Source organism: Equus asinus, chromosome X, assembly GCF_041296235.1.
Source record: "Equus asinus isolate D_3611 breed Donkey chromosome X, EquAss-T2T_v2, whole genome shotgun sequence".
In the NCBI taxonomy this organism is placed as follows: domain Eukaryota; kingdom Metazoa; phylum Chordata; class Mammalia; order Perissodactyla; family Equidae; genus Equus; species Equus asinus.
Window position 1 is genome coordinate 70,431,882 of NC_091820.1, and position 14,788 is coordinate 70,446,669.

The following is a 14,788-nucleotide window of genomic DNA, read 5'->3' on the forward strand; positions in this document are numbered from 1 at the left end:
TTTCCATAGTGGCTGCACCAGTTTGCACTCCCACCAGCAGTGAACAAGTGTTCCCTTCTCTATCTTCCTATATTTATAAAGCATTAGTATATAGGATCCATTTCCCTGTGTGATATTTAGAAGAGCTAAACTTTAGAGAAATTGATGAAGAAAAACAGCACTAACCCTCTAAACGAAAATTGACTGACTTAATCTGCTTCTTTAATTTCACCACACTTTACTGAACTGAGAAAGATTTACTCAGAAAACAGACTCACCAGTGTCACAGACTTACTGACGGTATTTCATGCTTTTCAATGAGATTATGGACTGATTTAAGTTCCTATGAAACATTGCTGTTTCCAGGTTGGTTCTCAGTGCAGTGTCTGATTATTTTGCTGCAATGTTTACTAATGATGTGCTTGAAGCCAAACAAGAAGAGGTCAGGATGGAAGGAGTCGATCCTAATGCACTTAATTCTTTGGTGCAGTATGCCTACACAGGTAAGTGCTCGGCATGTATTAATTCATTCAATACTCATAATAACCCTACATTATATAACTCGCATTATTATTATTCCTACTCTACAAGTGAGAAAACTGAACGATAGACCAGTTAAGTAGCTTTCCTAAGGTAATAAGGGGCAGAATCAAGATTTAAATTTAATACTACATAAGAGCCGGAGATAAATAATATGCTGTAAAAATTTTTGACCATGAGAGAATAGAGCTATTTTAACACAGAGATACAAGAACGTATCTCTTTCCCTCTTGAATAGTGTGGGTACATTCTCATTTGTAAAAATGAGAGTGTAAGGGAGATATTCCAACTCTACATTAGAGATTTAGTCAGTCTCTTCCTTTGAAATAATAAAGTCATATTTACTCAAACTATAAAACAAAGGTAACAAGATGAGTTTGGGGGCCAAGAAGTATTTATTTGTTTATTCCAAGTTTATTGAAGAATACTTGACTAATGTAATTGTATATATTTAAAGTATAAAAAGTGATTTGATATACATATACGTTGTGGAATGATTACCAAATCAAGATAATTACTGCATACATCATCTCAAATAATTAACTTTTTGTGTGATGAGAATGCTTAAGATATATTCTCAGCAACTTTGAAGTATACAGTACCCAATACAGTGTTATTAATTGTAGTCACCATGCTATATATTAGATCCTCAGAACTTACTCATCTTATGAAAGTTTGTACTCTTTGACCTACATTTCCACATTTCCCCCACCCAGCCCCTGGCAACCACCAATCTACTCACTGTTTCTAGGAAATCAGCTTTCTTTTTTTTTTTTAGATTCCATGTACAAGTGATACCATACAGTATTTATCTTTCTCTCTCTGGCTTATTTCACTTAGGATAATGCCCTCCAGGTTCATTCGTGTTGTCACAAATGGCAGGGTTTCCATCTTCCTTATTGCTGAATGTAGTCCACTGTGTATATAGATACCACATGTTCTTTTCCCATTCATCCGTCGAAGGACATTTAGGTTGTTTCCATATCTTGGCTATTGTGAATAATGCTGCAATAAACACGAGAGTGCAGATATCTCTTCGAGATTCTGATTCCCTTTCCTTTGGATTGTAGTTCTACTTTTTAATTTTTTCATGAACCTGCATACTGTTTTTCATAATGGCTGTGCCAGTTTACATTCCCACCAACAGTGCACAAGGGTTCCCTTTTCTCCAGAGCCTCGCCAACATTGGTTATCTTTTGTCTTTTTGCTAATAGTCATCCTAACAGGTGTGAGGTGATACCTCATTGTGTTTTTGATTTGAATTTCCCTGATGATTAGTGATTTCGAGTGCTTTTTCATGTACCTATTGGCCATTTGGATGTCTTCTTTGGAAAAATGTCTATTCAGGTTCTTTGCCCATTTTTTAATTGGGTTACTTGCTTTTGTGCTATTGAGTTGTATAAGTCCTTTATATATTTTGGATACTAACCTCTTATCAGATATATGGTTTGCAAAAGTATTCTGTCATTCTGCAGGTTGCCTTTCCAATTTATTTTTGTTTCCTTTGCTGTGCAGAAGCTCTTTAGTTTGATGTAGTCCTGCTTATTTATTTTAGCTTTTGTTCCCTTTGCTTCTGGTGTCTTATCCAAGAAATCATTGCCAAGACCAACGTCACGGAGCTTTTTCACTGTTTCCTTCAAGGAGTTTTATAGTTTCATTCATTAAGAAATGAATATTCTTAGCATAATACCCTCAAGGTCCATCCATTTTGTTGCAAATGGAAAGATTTCATCTTTTTATGGTTGAATAATATTCCATTGTGTATAAATACCAGTCTATTCCATAGAAGTTGAAATATAATGATATACACCTGAAATTTATATAATGTTATAAATCAATGTGACCTCAATTTAAAAAGGTATAAACAAAGAAATTAATATTCTTCTTAATAACCAGGCCAAGTTTCAATGTCTATAGCAGGTGGCTCTTTAAATCTGAGTCTGAGAATAATTCATACTTCTCTGGGTTCCATGAGATATGGGCAGGGCTCTTGCTTCAAAATCCAGGAAAAGAAACACTACAAGAAAGTCTGCTGATGGACTGGACCCCTTTACAACATACTTTAGAGATTGAACCAAATATAGAGCATCTCACAGTATGTATTACGCTTTTCTTTATGGTTATGGAACCATATACAATACATATTAAGGTATTTTACAAGGTAAAATTATAAAGGAATAGTTTATGGTTTATATAATCCACATGAAATATCATTCTTTATAACTTACCTATAGCTTGACTAAAACAAAAAAGTAGAATATAACTTATCAAAATAACTTAAAACATTTGCAATTATTCATCAATAATGCTTGTTCCAAAAATAATACAGATATGTCAGTATAAAGGGAACAGCTTAAATTGCTCTAACCTCATTTTTAAAAATTCTTTAAAGCATTTTTAAACAAAGCTTGTTTTTTATACTTAAGAAAATAATCATCATATAAGCAGTTCTTTATTTGAGGACTCTTGGCAAGATTTTCTTTCTTTTGAGACAGTGACAGGCATCAACTTGAGGGATAATATTTGAGCAAAGCCATCCTTATCAGCTAATAAATGCAGATGCAAAAATATGGACCTATAAGCTCAATGCTCTTCTTATTTGCCAAGATATTTTTCCACACAAATGACAGTTACCTGTATGGCCAATTGTATGATCCTTATACAATATGACATAATGCTCCTCAAGTCATAATGTAGATAGTTTTTGATATAAGATTTAGATGCAGGTCTAAGGTGATAAAGAAGCAACAATTTGCTGTTCTTTGCAATGATGGCATTCACTGTTCATGTGCTACAGCTGTTTTTGCTAATCTAGTCTGGCTCCCTTCAGCCATCTTATTACTATTTATACAGAATCCCTTGCATATGTTGGCCTCAAAAGGTATTCCCTGAGTGGTTACTATACACTAGAAAAGATAGCCCTAGTAATGAGAGAAATTTAAAAATTCACCTAGCTAGCATATTTGTCTCTTACTTTGTGGAACATAGAATCATTCTTTACTTTTTCAAACCATCCAGGTGTCCTGCAATTGAAAGAAGATACTATTGAAAATTTGCTGGCTGCAGCTTGTCTCCTGCAGCTGACTCAAGTCATTGAAGTCTGCTCCAATTTTCTCATAAAGCAACTCCATCCTTCAAACTGCTTAGGGATTCGATCATTTGGAGATGCCCAGGGCTGTATGGAGCTCCTGAATGTGGCACATAAGTATACAATGGTAAAACCAATTGCTTCAAATTAACTTGTAATAATAATATATTAACACAATATCTAACTTACTGATTTGTTTACTGATATGTATGTGTGTGTGTGTATATATATTATAAAACCTTTCCTAAGTAAAGACTATAATGTTGGGATAAAAGTAAAAGACAATGTAAACATATAATTTGCAAATGACTTGCACAGAATAGATATTAGATAAAAATATTTGTCTGGTTGAGCTGTACCCAAGCAAGATTCTCATTTTTGAAACTAAAAAGGTTTAATTAAATCTCAAAGCTTGGAGAAATGGAAATACTGCCAAAAATTAAATTGTACAAGTACATAGTTCAAGTAGAATCCAGACTATTAAGAAAACATAACTTCCCTGATGTTTCTGCACTATTAGAAGTTTAGTTTGTGAAATTGTACAAATTATGATTTCTAATGAAAGTTAAATATTCAATAAGAAAAACGCTAACATTGATGGAGAGATATTAACTGGAAGAGCTTAAGAACTATCATAATTAGTAAATCAGACAATTCTACTGAATGGACTCTTTATGTCTTAATGAAAACATGTATTTTGGCTAAAAACAATTTGCAGTTCAATTCTTTAACTTAACTAACTTAAAATCCCTCTTAATTCTATTAGTAATTATAATAAATGAACATGTTTGTATGTGTTAATATGAATCAAGTGACAGTGACATGAAATATAGATTGGGGAAACAAGAAAAAGTAGACAGAGGATATTAAATGAACCTTTACCATTAACGCTAATAATTCCCTGATGCAAAGAAGAAAATTAACTTTTTAACCTCTGAAGTAGGGAATAACACAAGAGATGGATCTTTCTGTGAAACCCAACCAAAAGACAAATATTTTGAGCTAAGAATATTGGTATAGTTTTTTAAAATTCAAAAATAAAAGGTGAGTACATAAAAGTGAACAATAGAGAAATACTTAAAAATAACAAATTAAATTAACAGTACAACTTTAGGATCGAGATGTGTATAAATAAAGAGTATTTTTCTAGAGTTTTATACAGACCTTAAAATTTTCAAATTTCTAATATTTGAATTCTCTAAAAATTTCTTATAAAACTTGCCCCCTCTTCTTCCCACTCCTACTCATTGTTCAAAATTTGAAGTTTCAAACATATTGCTAGGACAATACGATTATGTGGAGAGTCATATTATAATGAGTTGGCATTTTAACATATGTCACTTAATTATGCTATTTATATTCCTATGTCCTAAATACAGATGCCATAGAATCTATAGGAACAGCAGTTATATAGTTCAAAGGTTAATCTTACCACAAAAGCCAAACATGAAAGCTTCCTGTTAAATTACTTAAATTCTTGAGCTAAGTATTAACAGTTTCCTGTCTGGTATCTTACTCTTGCAGACAAAACACATTCTGATAAACAGCTTGAATTATTTTTGTTGCTCAAAATGAACTTGTCTTCCTTTTCCTATTATGTGACTGAAACTGAGTGTTAAAGCAGGATGTGCATAAGAACACAATACTGTTGTCTCCTTTAGTTATTTTAGTGTCTATTATAAATGCGGTAAAATAAGTAAAAGCCTTGCTATAATAATGCTTTTGTAATACTGTATTGATAGTATAAAATGCAAATAATTATAAGGTCTAAGAATAACGTTAAACTCTAAGGATTCAGTTACAGTCATTTGAATTGTAGTTTGAGTAAAACAGATTGCCCTCCCTGATGTGAGTGGGCCTCATTCAGAAACGCTCTCACAGACACACATAGAATAATGTTTGGACAAAAGTCTTGACACTCCATGGCTCAGTCAAGTAGACACATAAAATTAACCATCACGATCACATAAATAGTAATCTGCATTGATGAAACATTCGTCAAGTATGCTATATTGATTTAATAAGTTTAACAACAATGTAAGTGTGGATTTAAAAAAATGATTATCAAACCAAAGGTACAAAAGAAGATTCTTGGGAAGGTTCAAGGAAGAAAGTGTTTGTCTTGAAATTAGGAGCAAAATAATTCCAAAATAAAACAATTTAAAATTAATCTTTAAGCTTAACTAAATATTTCTGTACAGTACTAGATACTGCAGTTGCCACATGTACTTTAAACCAACACACTTATTTTTATTTAGATTAATTTACTATATTGCCAAGAAATTTTCAGTAGTTTCATCAGGCAGCCACTCTGAAGCCATAACAAATCTAATAAAAAATATAATTTCTGGCTATACCTAAATATGACCATAATATAAACCATTTTAATCATTTCTTAACTTTCTCAAATGTATAACCAAATTTGATAGAGTGTACTATGATCCACATCAGCTATTGAGTAGGTTTTACACACTGGGCCAATCTCCCTTTCTCTCTCTCTCTTGCTTGATCATTCTCACTCTCATTATTTTCTTTTCATTCATTGGAGAGTGGATAGAAAGGAGAATGAGACATGGGGCCATTAATATTGGCACAGTTTCAGAGTTTACATACACTACCAGTAATAGATAACCATATGTTTTAGAGTGCTGTATCTTTTTCTTAACCCTCTCATAAAAATTATGTCACTTATGAAATGCAGTTGCAGTATCAAATGAAATGAAGTAGACCTGAAGGCTTAGGTTTGAGTCCATACTTTGCCATTTACTACACAGGATATCAAACAATTCATAATAACCTGTTTTCTCATCAGAATAATTCCACCTCCCACAAAATCACTTTGGTGATGACTTAATGTTTGTGAAAGAAATCCGTAAAGTGTGAAGTGCTGTACCAGTGTAATGTATTATTACTTGTAGTACTATCTCCATTATTTTGCTATAGGTGAGAAAGTTTTCAACCAGGGACCTCTAGTACAGTAAGAACAGTAGTTCTTTCTCAGTTGTTTGCCTTAGTCACAAGAGTGCTCTTTGTCTAAACAGGCACGTTAACTTGGAATTTATGGTATCAGAGCTTCCTGATGGGTCTATCAAACTTGATGATTGTTGCATGGATAATTTTGCTATTAGGCTAACTCAGTTCCACAATGACTAAACTCAAGTGGAGCTGAGGGTGTAATTTGATTTATCCAGATCCCCCAGTTATTCAGAGGCTGTGTTAAGCTGTTCCCAGAATATCTACTTATTGTGCAACATGAGTCACCCACTAAGCATGTTTATCTCCATTTCAGAAATATAGTGCATTTTATTGCATTTAAAGCTTGAGATCTTTACTATGAAAAATGTTGGAAATGATAAATGTGCTGTCAAAGAAAAATATGTAACATTATAAATCAGAAAAAATATAGTGGTGTTTTGATGAAAAAAATTAAAACACGGCTGCCTGATATTTGATATTTAACAAAATACAAGACAGCACAATGATAGAAGGGAGAATTGAGGTATAATATATAAAAATTGGAAGACAGCTCCTCCCCGCAAAAAATAATTCCATAGGAGTTCCTGTTGGATTATGCTAAATCTATAGATCGTTATCCATTGTAAAAGATACCTTTTCCTTGGTTAATAGAAGATCATGCTGTTCCATAAGAGAAGAGTTTTTCTTCAAGTTTTTCTTCAATCTCTTTTTCTCATCTCAAAGGAATTCACTATATTGCTCCCTAAAATGCATAGCCAGAACTACCTCTCCCATGCCCTCAAGATAGCCTCCACCCTGAAAACTTTCAGTCTTTCTCTTAAGGTTTTTATCTAAAGATCAACTTGACATTATTCATTCAGTTCTGGAGTCATAAACTCTTTGTCACCCACAACAGCTGGGAGTGAAAAGCACTGGTATCAACTCACACACTAGCCATGTGGCCTGTGAAGGAAGCAGTTAAGGCCTTTCCTTGTGTTCAATAAATAATTCCCAGTGGGACCATTTGGCTCCTCAGCTTCAGAAGGCTTCCTCATGCCCCCATCATGGGCAGCCATAGCACCTGTTTGTTATAAAGGCATGTATCTGTCTCCTTGGCCTTTTCTGAAGTTTAACGAAGTGATAATGCTTTGATATGCTTATTTTGTTCAGAAGTTTCTAAAGTACAAAGTTTCAGAAGACCTTTCTTTTCTAGGAACACTTCATCGAGGTAATAAAGAACCAAGAATTCCTCCTGCTTCCAGCCAATGAAATTTCAAAACTTCTGTGCAGTGATGACATTAATGTGCCTGATGAAGAAACCATTTTCCATGCTTTAATGGAGTGGGTAGGACATGATGTGCAGACTAGGCAACGAGACCTAGCGATGCTGCTTTCTTACATCAGACTGCCTTTACTTCCACCACAGGTATGGAAATTTACCCAGGTAATGAAAATTATAGTTCTAAACTACCACTAGGCATTAATCCATTTCTTATTTGTCTAATTTTATTTTATTCAGAGGCTTTCTGGTAATTGGAGTATATAGGATTTGTTTCGCAGAAGGACATATCCAGCCTTCAATTAGCAATGATAATGATGAAGAGAGAAGAAATAAGGATTAAAAAAAAAACCCTACAGATAATCCCTTAACTTCAGCATTCTCATTAGCTTCAGTTTTCTCTCTCACCAAACAGCACTTGTAACAAGGAGAGAAAATGACTAGGCTAACTCTTTTTCTTTTCCTGCCCACTTTCTAGGCAAGGTGATAATAATCAGCACAGTAATATCCCAGAGAAGACTCTAGGAAGGAGTTAGATTCTGGATAATACTTACTAACATGGGTAATTAGCTGCTATGATTGAAAGCATACTATAATGGTTTCAGATGCACTAGAGCATCATTATAATGGCATCTTCATCATGCATGCTGAAGGATTGTAGTAAAAATGATTCTAAACACAAACACCCTTCGATATGATTCAGGATTGACCTACCTAATACTGAATTTTAGTATGTGAAGTTTAGTGAGGTGTGGAGTGCAGTCCCATTACATAATTCTACCATTGGTATAGCCACAATTTTTTCTCTGTAGCAATTTGATCAATTTACTATTGATATATATATATGACATATGTACATTGTACATATATATATGACATATAGACACGTGTATACATATATACACATACATGTCATATATGTATGAATATATTGCACATATTCACACTTCATATATTATACAGCCTGTAGCTAAAGACCTCAAACATTATCCACATTGGAATTCTGGAGGGGTCTTATCTGGACTTAGTGGATCAGTAGTTTCATAAACATTAAAATTAATCGATTTTCAACAAAATTGCTAATTAAATCCCAAAATTGAAAAATAGAATGCTAATTTGCTGATTATTTCTCTACATTTTTTTTTGTACCTTTAACTGGTAATTAAATCCCGTGGAACTATAAGCAATGAAAGAACATTGACTGCCCTCCTGGGTATAGCAAATTTATTCAAAAGGGCAAGGCAATAGCAACACCAAAAAAGAGAAACATTGAAATACACAGTAATTTTAGATGCAAGGTTGAGAATCTATAGAAATTTTGTTTGTGTGAATGTGTGAACACTTATATGTGCTATTCTCAGAGAGAGTCTGTGTAATTAATCAGATTCTCTAAGGCATTACTATTCAACATGTCCCTGGACCAGCAGCATAGCATTGCTTGGGAGCTTGTTAGAAACTCAGCTCCTCAGGCCTCCATCACAGATCTATTGAAACAATTTCTGGGGGTGAAGTCAAGGAATATGTGTTTTAACAAGTTCTCCAGATTATTCTTAGATATGCAAAAATTTGAGATGCACTGGTGTAAAGGATCAGAGGCCCTTATCTTTACACTGGTTTACGTCTATATAACATTCTTTCAGCAAAGTGCTTAGTTTGGACTTCTCTTACTTTGTTGGAATGAGACTAAATTTCCAGCCCAAATATACAACCCACTCCTGAGTCTATCTTTTGCATAGAATATAGACTATGTGAACTTTTCCTGATGATGGTAGTGGTGGGCAACGGCATACAGAATATAGATTTTCCAAAACAATTTTAAAAAATGACCTTAAACAAATAGTCCAGAAATGAAATATATGAAAAGAATGGTGATCGATCTCTAAAGAATATTTTCAAAAGAAAAAAAGTTATATAGCCCAGTTGTCCAACCTAATTTAAGCAGCATATGCATTAAGGAAATGCCTGGGGTCTCACCAGCCAAGTCAAAATAATGATCCATCAGAGATTACAGGTGGTGTGATAACAGAGTTGGGATTAGCCAGTGCGGAACAGGAAACTTCAGGGACATTTTACAGAGTGAGATTAGTGCCTCCATTCCAGCAACCTCTTGCTATTTCTCTTAATGTCCTATGACACTGTGGGCCCCAAACTCCAAGAAACCAAGCTAAATGATCCTTAGTAAAATTCTGAAACAAACTCTTAATTCCTCCTCAACTCATCTCAGGAAAATTAGCTTTTATCACATTCAGTTAGGATCTTATTGTCTACTAGGCAATGATGATTAGAAAGTATTGATCATCTCCTATTGCTGATGTATTGACTAGTTACTAACACGTGTACTTTACTGATGTACACGTGTGCATGTACAGATAAAAAGCACCTGCTTTCAGAATACTTTACAGAAGTGATTTGATGATAAAGCTGCAGTCCTCTATGGGTGATATTTTAACTGGGCATGTTTGTACCATCTCCCCTAAATCCACCAAAAAGGTGACTGCTTCTCTAGCTGCATGCAGTAGACTGGGAGATGCTTGCATTGTGCAGACATAGCCATTCATTTTAATAGCTTTCAGTAACACATTTTGTGAGTGCCTTTTCACTTTCATTCCTTGGGGTTATAGATGTACATATTCCAAAGATGAATAAATATGTCAAACAAATCTGCAGAGATCATTAGCTACCACCAAGAGGCTTTTAATCATTTTAACTCATAAGTGAACATAAAAATATGTTACTAAGTGACTTAAAATATTAAATAATAACACTTCTACATTTGACTTAGCTTGAGTTTTCTCCAGTTATATAAATGAAAAGATATTCTTTCTAATGGTGGGCTCTTCATTTCACATACCATTCCTCATTACTTTTTAGTTACTGGCAGATCTTGAAAACAACTCCCTGTTTACTGGTGATCTTGAGTGTCAGAAGCTCCTGATGGAAGCTATGAAGTATCATCTCTTACCTGAGAGAAGACCTATGATGCAGAGCCCTCGGACGAAGCCTAGAAAATCAACTGTGGGAGCACTTTATGCTTTGGGAGGCATGAATGCTGTGAAAGGTAACAGGAACAAATTAATTAATTTAGGAAGTTATTCAAAAAAGAAGATATACTCTCAACACTCTCCAAATTATAAGGGTGGCATTAAAGCCGTATTTAAATGTGTATCTAAAGCTAATTTTCCTAAATAGGGTACTTTATGTAATTTTGTGACTTCCTTTTTTTTTTTGGAACCTTATGGAATATGACTGTTTAATTTGCGTTGGCTAATTAAATACTTGTATTTTATGGCAGCAATTTTTAAATTTGAGTATTTGCTTTGCAATATATCTTTTCAGGGAAAAATTATTTAAGGTGTATCATGAATGGAAGGGGCAAGGTCCTCCAAATTTGTTTTTTGAAACTGAAGAATGTCCTCTAACTCCTTGCTGTCAGTTTCCTGTTACATGCTCAAAGGTCAATTACAAAGAATCTTGAAGTGTTGACAACAAGATCAGCAATTCAAATCTGGGAATAAAGTAATAATTTTACATAAGAAATTTATCAAAGGGAAATGTTTCCAAAGCCATCTTTTCTACCCTGAACCCTTCTTAAAACCTATTTTTGTATACCTCTGCATTTTCACACTTGACTTCTCAGTCATAGACCCATGTTGGCAAAACAGTGATGCAAGGATTTTGTAATTAAGAGTTGGCCGTGTAGGAAATAAAATCAACCCACTTAAAATTTGCCAAATCGTACATAGATATGTCATTTGACAACTTGCATAAAATGATGCAAAAGTCAGAGTTCTGTGCTACTGGAAACTGATAGTTTTCTTTTGATATATGCAACTGGAAATTGGAAGGCTATATAGGAAATGTGCCAATTAATCATAAACCTGTAAAACAAAAGCTTGCAAATGGGATTATTTCCAAAGTAGTAGAGTACCTTCACAGAACTAGTGTTCTTCAGAAAATAACAAATACAAATGAGATCCTATAATTAATCTCGTCTGGAAACTTGATACTTTATTGCATTTTGTTGAATAGAATGAATATTAGCAGCATTTTAAAAGGTGTCTTGTTTGATATTTAAATTAAAAGGTTACTAAATACAAAATGTAAGCATAGTTATCCTTAGTTTCTGATTTTTTTTAAAAAAGCCTAACCTGCAATGTGAGAAATGGAAAATTTTGTGTTTGTCTGGTTTTTGTGTTTGTTTTCTATTTTTTTTTCTTTTTTCAGGCTCCTGTTGTTTAAGTTAATGTTACATAAATGAATGTGTCACAAAAAAATGGTAGCACGTATCTATAACTACTTAACAGTTTCTAAAAAGGAGTGTAATGTGAACCTATAATCCCTGACTCTATTAGCAGTTTGATATGGAAGGAAATAAGGCCATTATTTTGAGACTCGTTGAGTACCTAGTGTATGGAGACATAAAAGGCTGTATGGGACGTTGCAGACAACTACAATAATAGTAAAAACTACTATTTTTGAGTACCTGATATTTGATTGGCATTCTGCAAACATCATTTGTAATTCTTACAACAATGCTACAAGATTACCCCAGTTTTGCAGATGAGGAAACTAAAGCCCTTATGGTTAGATAGCCAACCCATGTACAAACATCTAGAAAGACTGGAAATGAAATTCTTACTCTCTATGTTCCTTTTTGCTATACTGACACTATTTTAGAAGAAAGAGCAACAACAAAACTGACCTCTCTCTTTGAGGGTCTTAGAATCTACTGAAGAACCAGGGTGAGCACTTAAGAACCAAAAAAGAAATAAAGAAAAAAACTAAGTATAGCAAAAACATTAAAGGAGTAGCATATATCTATATAAATCAGTATCACATTTTAAAAACTTACCAATTTACACTCACAAAGCTGTAACAAAGAATTTGTATCATATGCCTTTTCTTACAGAGTTTTTTCATTTATCTTTTTTTAAAGATACTTTTTAAACTTTCACCTTTTGATGTCTAGGAAATACAGTACTTCCTCAGTCTTTAATTTCCTCTCTGACTCATACAGTAAACTTGGAATTAGCTACTAAATATAGAGAGCACACAAGTGGCTCGAATTAACTATAATTCCTACCATGTATATTAAAAGAATCATCAGAAAGTTGTATGATCACAGAGTTAAAATTTAAAAATGAGCAAATGGTAAACTTTGTACATACAAGGTATTCATTAACTTTTCATTTATTAAAAAACAATTAATTCTTAGAGATAGTATGGCAGTGGACAAATTAAAGGCTAATGTGGTCATTTTTAGATCATTTAAAAAGTAGATGGAGGAAATCACTAAATCAGATATATTCACAACCACAGGAACTATCATGTTCCCAACAATACTACAAAGTTTGGATGGTTTTGTTCCTTCTTGAATAGATCATAAATGAGGGTTAAAAAGGAGCTTAGAAATGAATTGCGAAACAACATTTGCAATGTTTTAGGGCAGAAGGTCAATTTACAGAGAACAGTTACAAAGTGGGTCCTAAGAAGAGAGATCAGTAAAAAAATCTAAGTTTCCCTATCAGTATAGAGCTGCCATAGTAAGTCAGCTAGAGGGCTTACATTTTGATTAGTTGGAACAAAAGTGGAGGTGGGCAAATGGGCTGAAAAAATCTTCAGAATTCAAGATCCAGAACTAACAGTCATATATGTTTATAGATGCAAATAAGAAATGTGGGATAAATTTACCTTCTATATTTAATCTAATGCCTGGAAAAAATTAACCTGGCATAAAGCAGACTTCTACATCCTTTCAGTGTATAAATCTTCTATGTATAGCTGATTAATGTAGTTTTGTAGAGTTTCCTAATTACTTCACCATTAATATCTCCATAATCTTAATAATTAGTGCAGCCAAGCCTTCACTCCAAATCTAAATTGGCACTTTGGTAAATTCCTAAAGAAAAGAGTATGAAATAAAAAGTTAAAATAGGAAGGAACAGATAGGAAACAGATTTAGGAAGATTGTGTGTCTTTGTAGATATTCCAGTTTTAACAGTATCATCCAGAGCTATTTAGCGGAGAAAAGATACTCTGCTAGGTGGTGTTATTTGACTTCTCAGCAGTAAATGTAGTCAATAGAGCAAATGCTGATCTGTAAGTCAGCTTTCAGCCAAATCCACATTATCAGTGAAAGATGTAGGGATTAAAGAGAAAGAGTAAATGAATGCCTGAATATTCACAAGTCTTTATTGTGAAAACCCAAACTCTTGAGACATATAAATACTTATAGTGCCCTATTCACCAGAAAATATTTAAAATTAGAGAAAAGTAACAGTTTCCACTAATCCAATATATACAGAAAAGCTTTCAGAAGCAGCCATAGATATAATATATAGTACTCTGCTTAAATTTTGACTTGATACGAGCCTATATCATAGCCTTATAATTGGCTATTAGATACACTTCAGATGTTAACCATATTTGCATCATAACTAATGGATTATATTTTCTCCACAAATTTCCAAGTAGAAGAACAACTGAAAAGTTTTTTTTTTTATTCCTATGATTGGCTTTATGCAATTGGAATAAATTGCCTAAGTCTGTCACAAGCTGTCTTGGGTACATTGTATGTGTGAATACTAATTCTTTCATTTTAACCTTGGTTAGTCAGAAACTTCCCCTGTTGTGCAACGTCAACTTTTACCAAAAAATAGCAGCAGCAAAAAAAAAAAAAAAAAAAGCAGCAGCTATTGTGAATGACTGGGAAAAAGCATTGCCTACTGAACTGACAATTTATTATGAAGTAGTGATAATTTACTGTGACAGTAGTGACAGTATACTATGGTAGTGAACTTGGTATTTCAGTAATTGAGTAGAAAATGAACTTTTAACAACACATAAAGGAGGTAATACCTCAGAATTTATTCTTAATTAAAACAAAAAATAAATAATAATTCTATTCTAAATTATAATTCTTTATAATCATTATAATAAATTACAAT

The 14,788-nt window shown here is 33.4% G+C and overlaps 1 protein-coding gene across 1 annotated transcript in view; it reads left to right on the top strand.

Moving 5' to 3' along the window:
- The window catches only part of KLHL4 (kelch like family member 4), a 106,322-nt gene that overhangs the window by 63,003 nt on the left and 28,531 nt on the right, over positions 1–14,788 (top strand). Inside the window, exons 3-6 of the mRNA XM_014865010.3 lie at positions 346–482; positions 3,538–3,734; positions 7,776–7,988; positions 10,713–10,899. Coding sequence (XP_014720496.1) covers positions 346–482; positions 3,538–3,734; positions 7,776–7,988; positions 10,713–10,899 — 734 coding nt within the window. The remainder of the gene's footprint in view (positions 1–345; positions 483–3,537; positions 3,735–7,775; positions 7,989–10,712; positions 10,900–14,788) is intronic.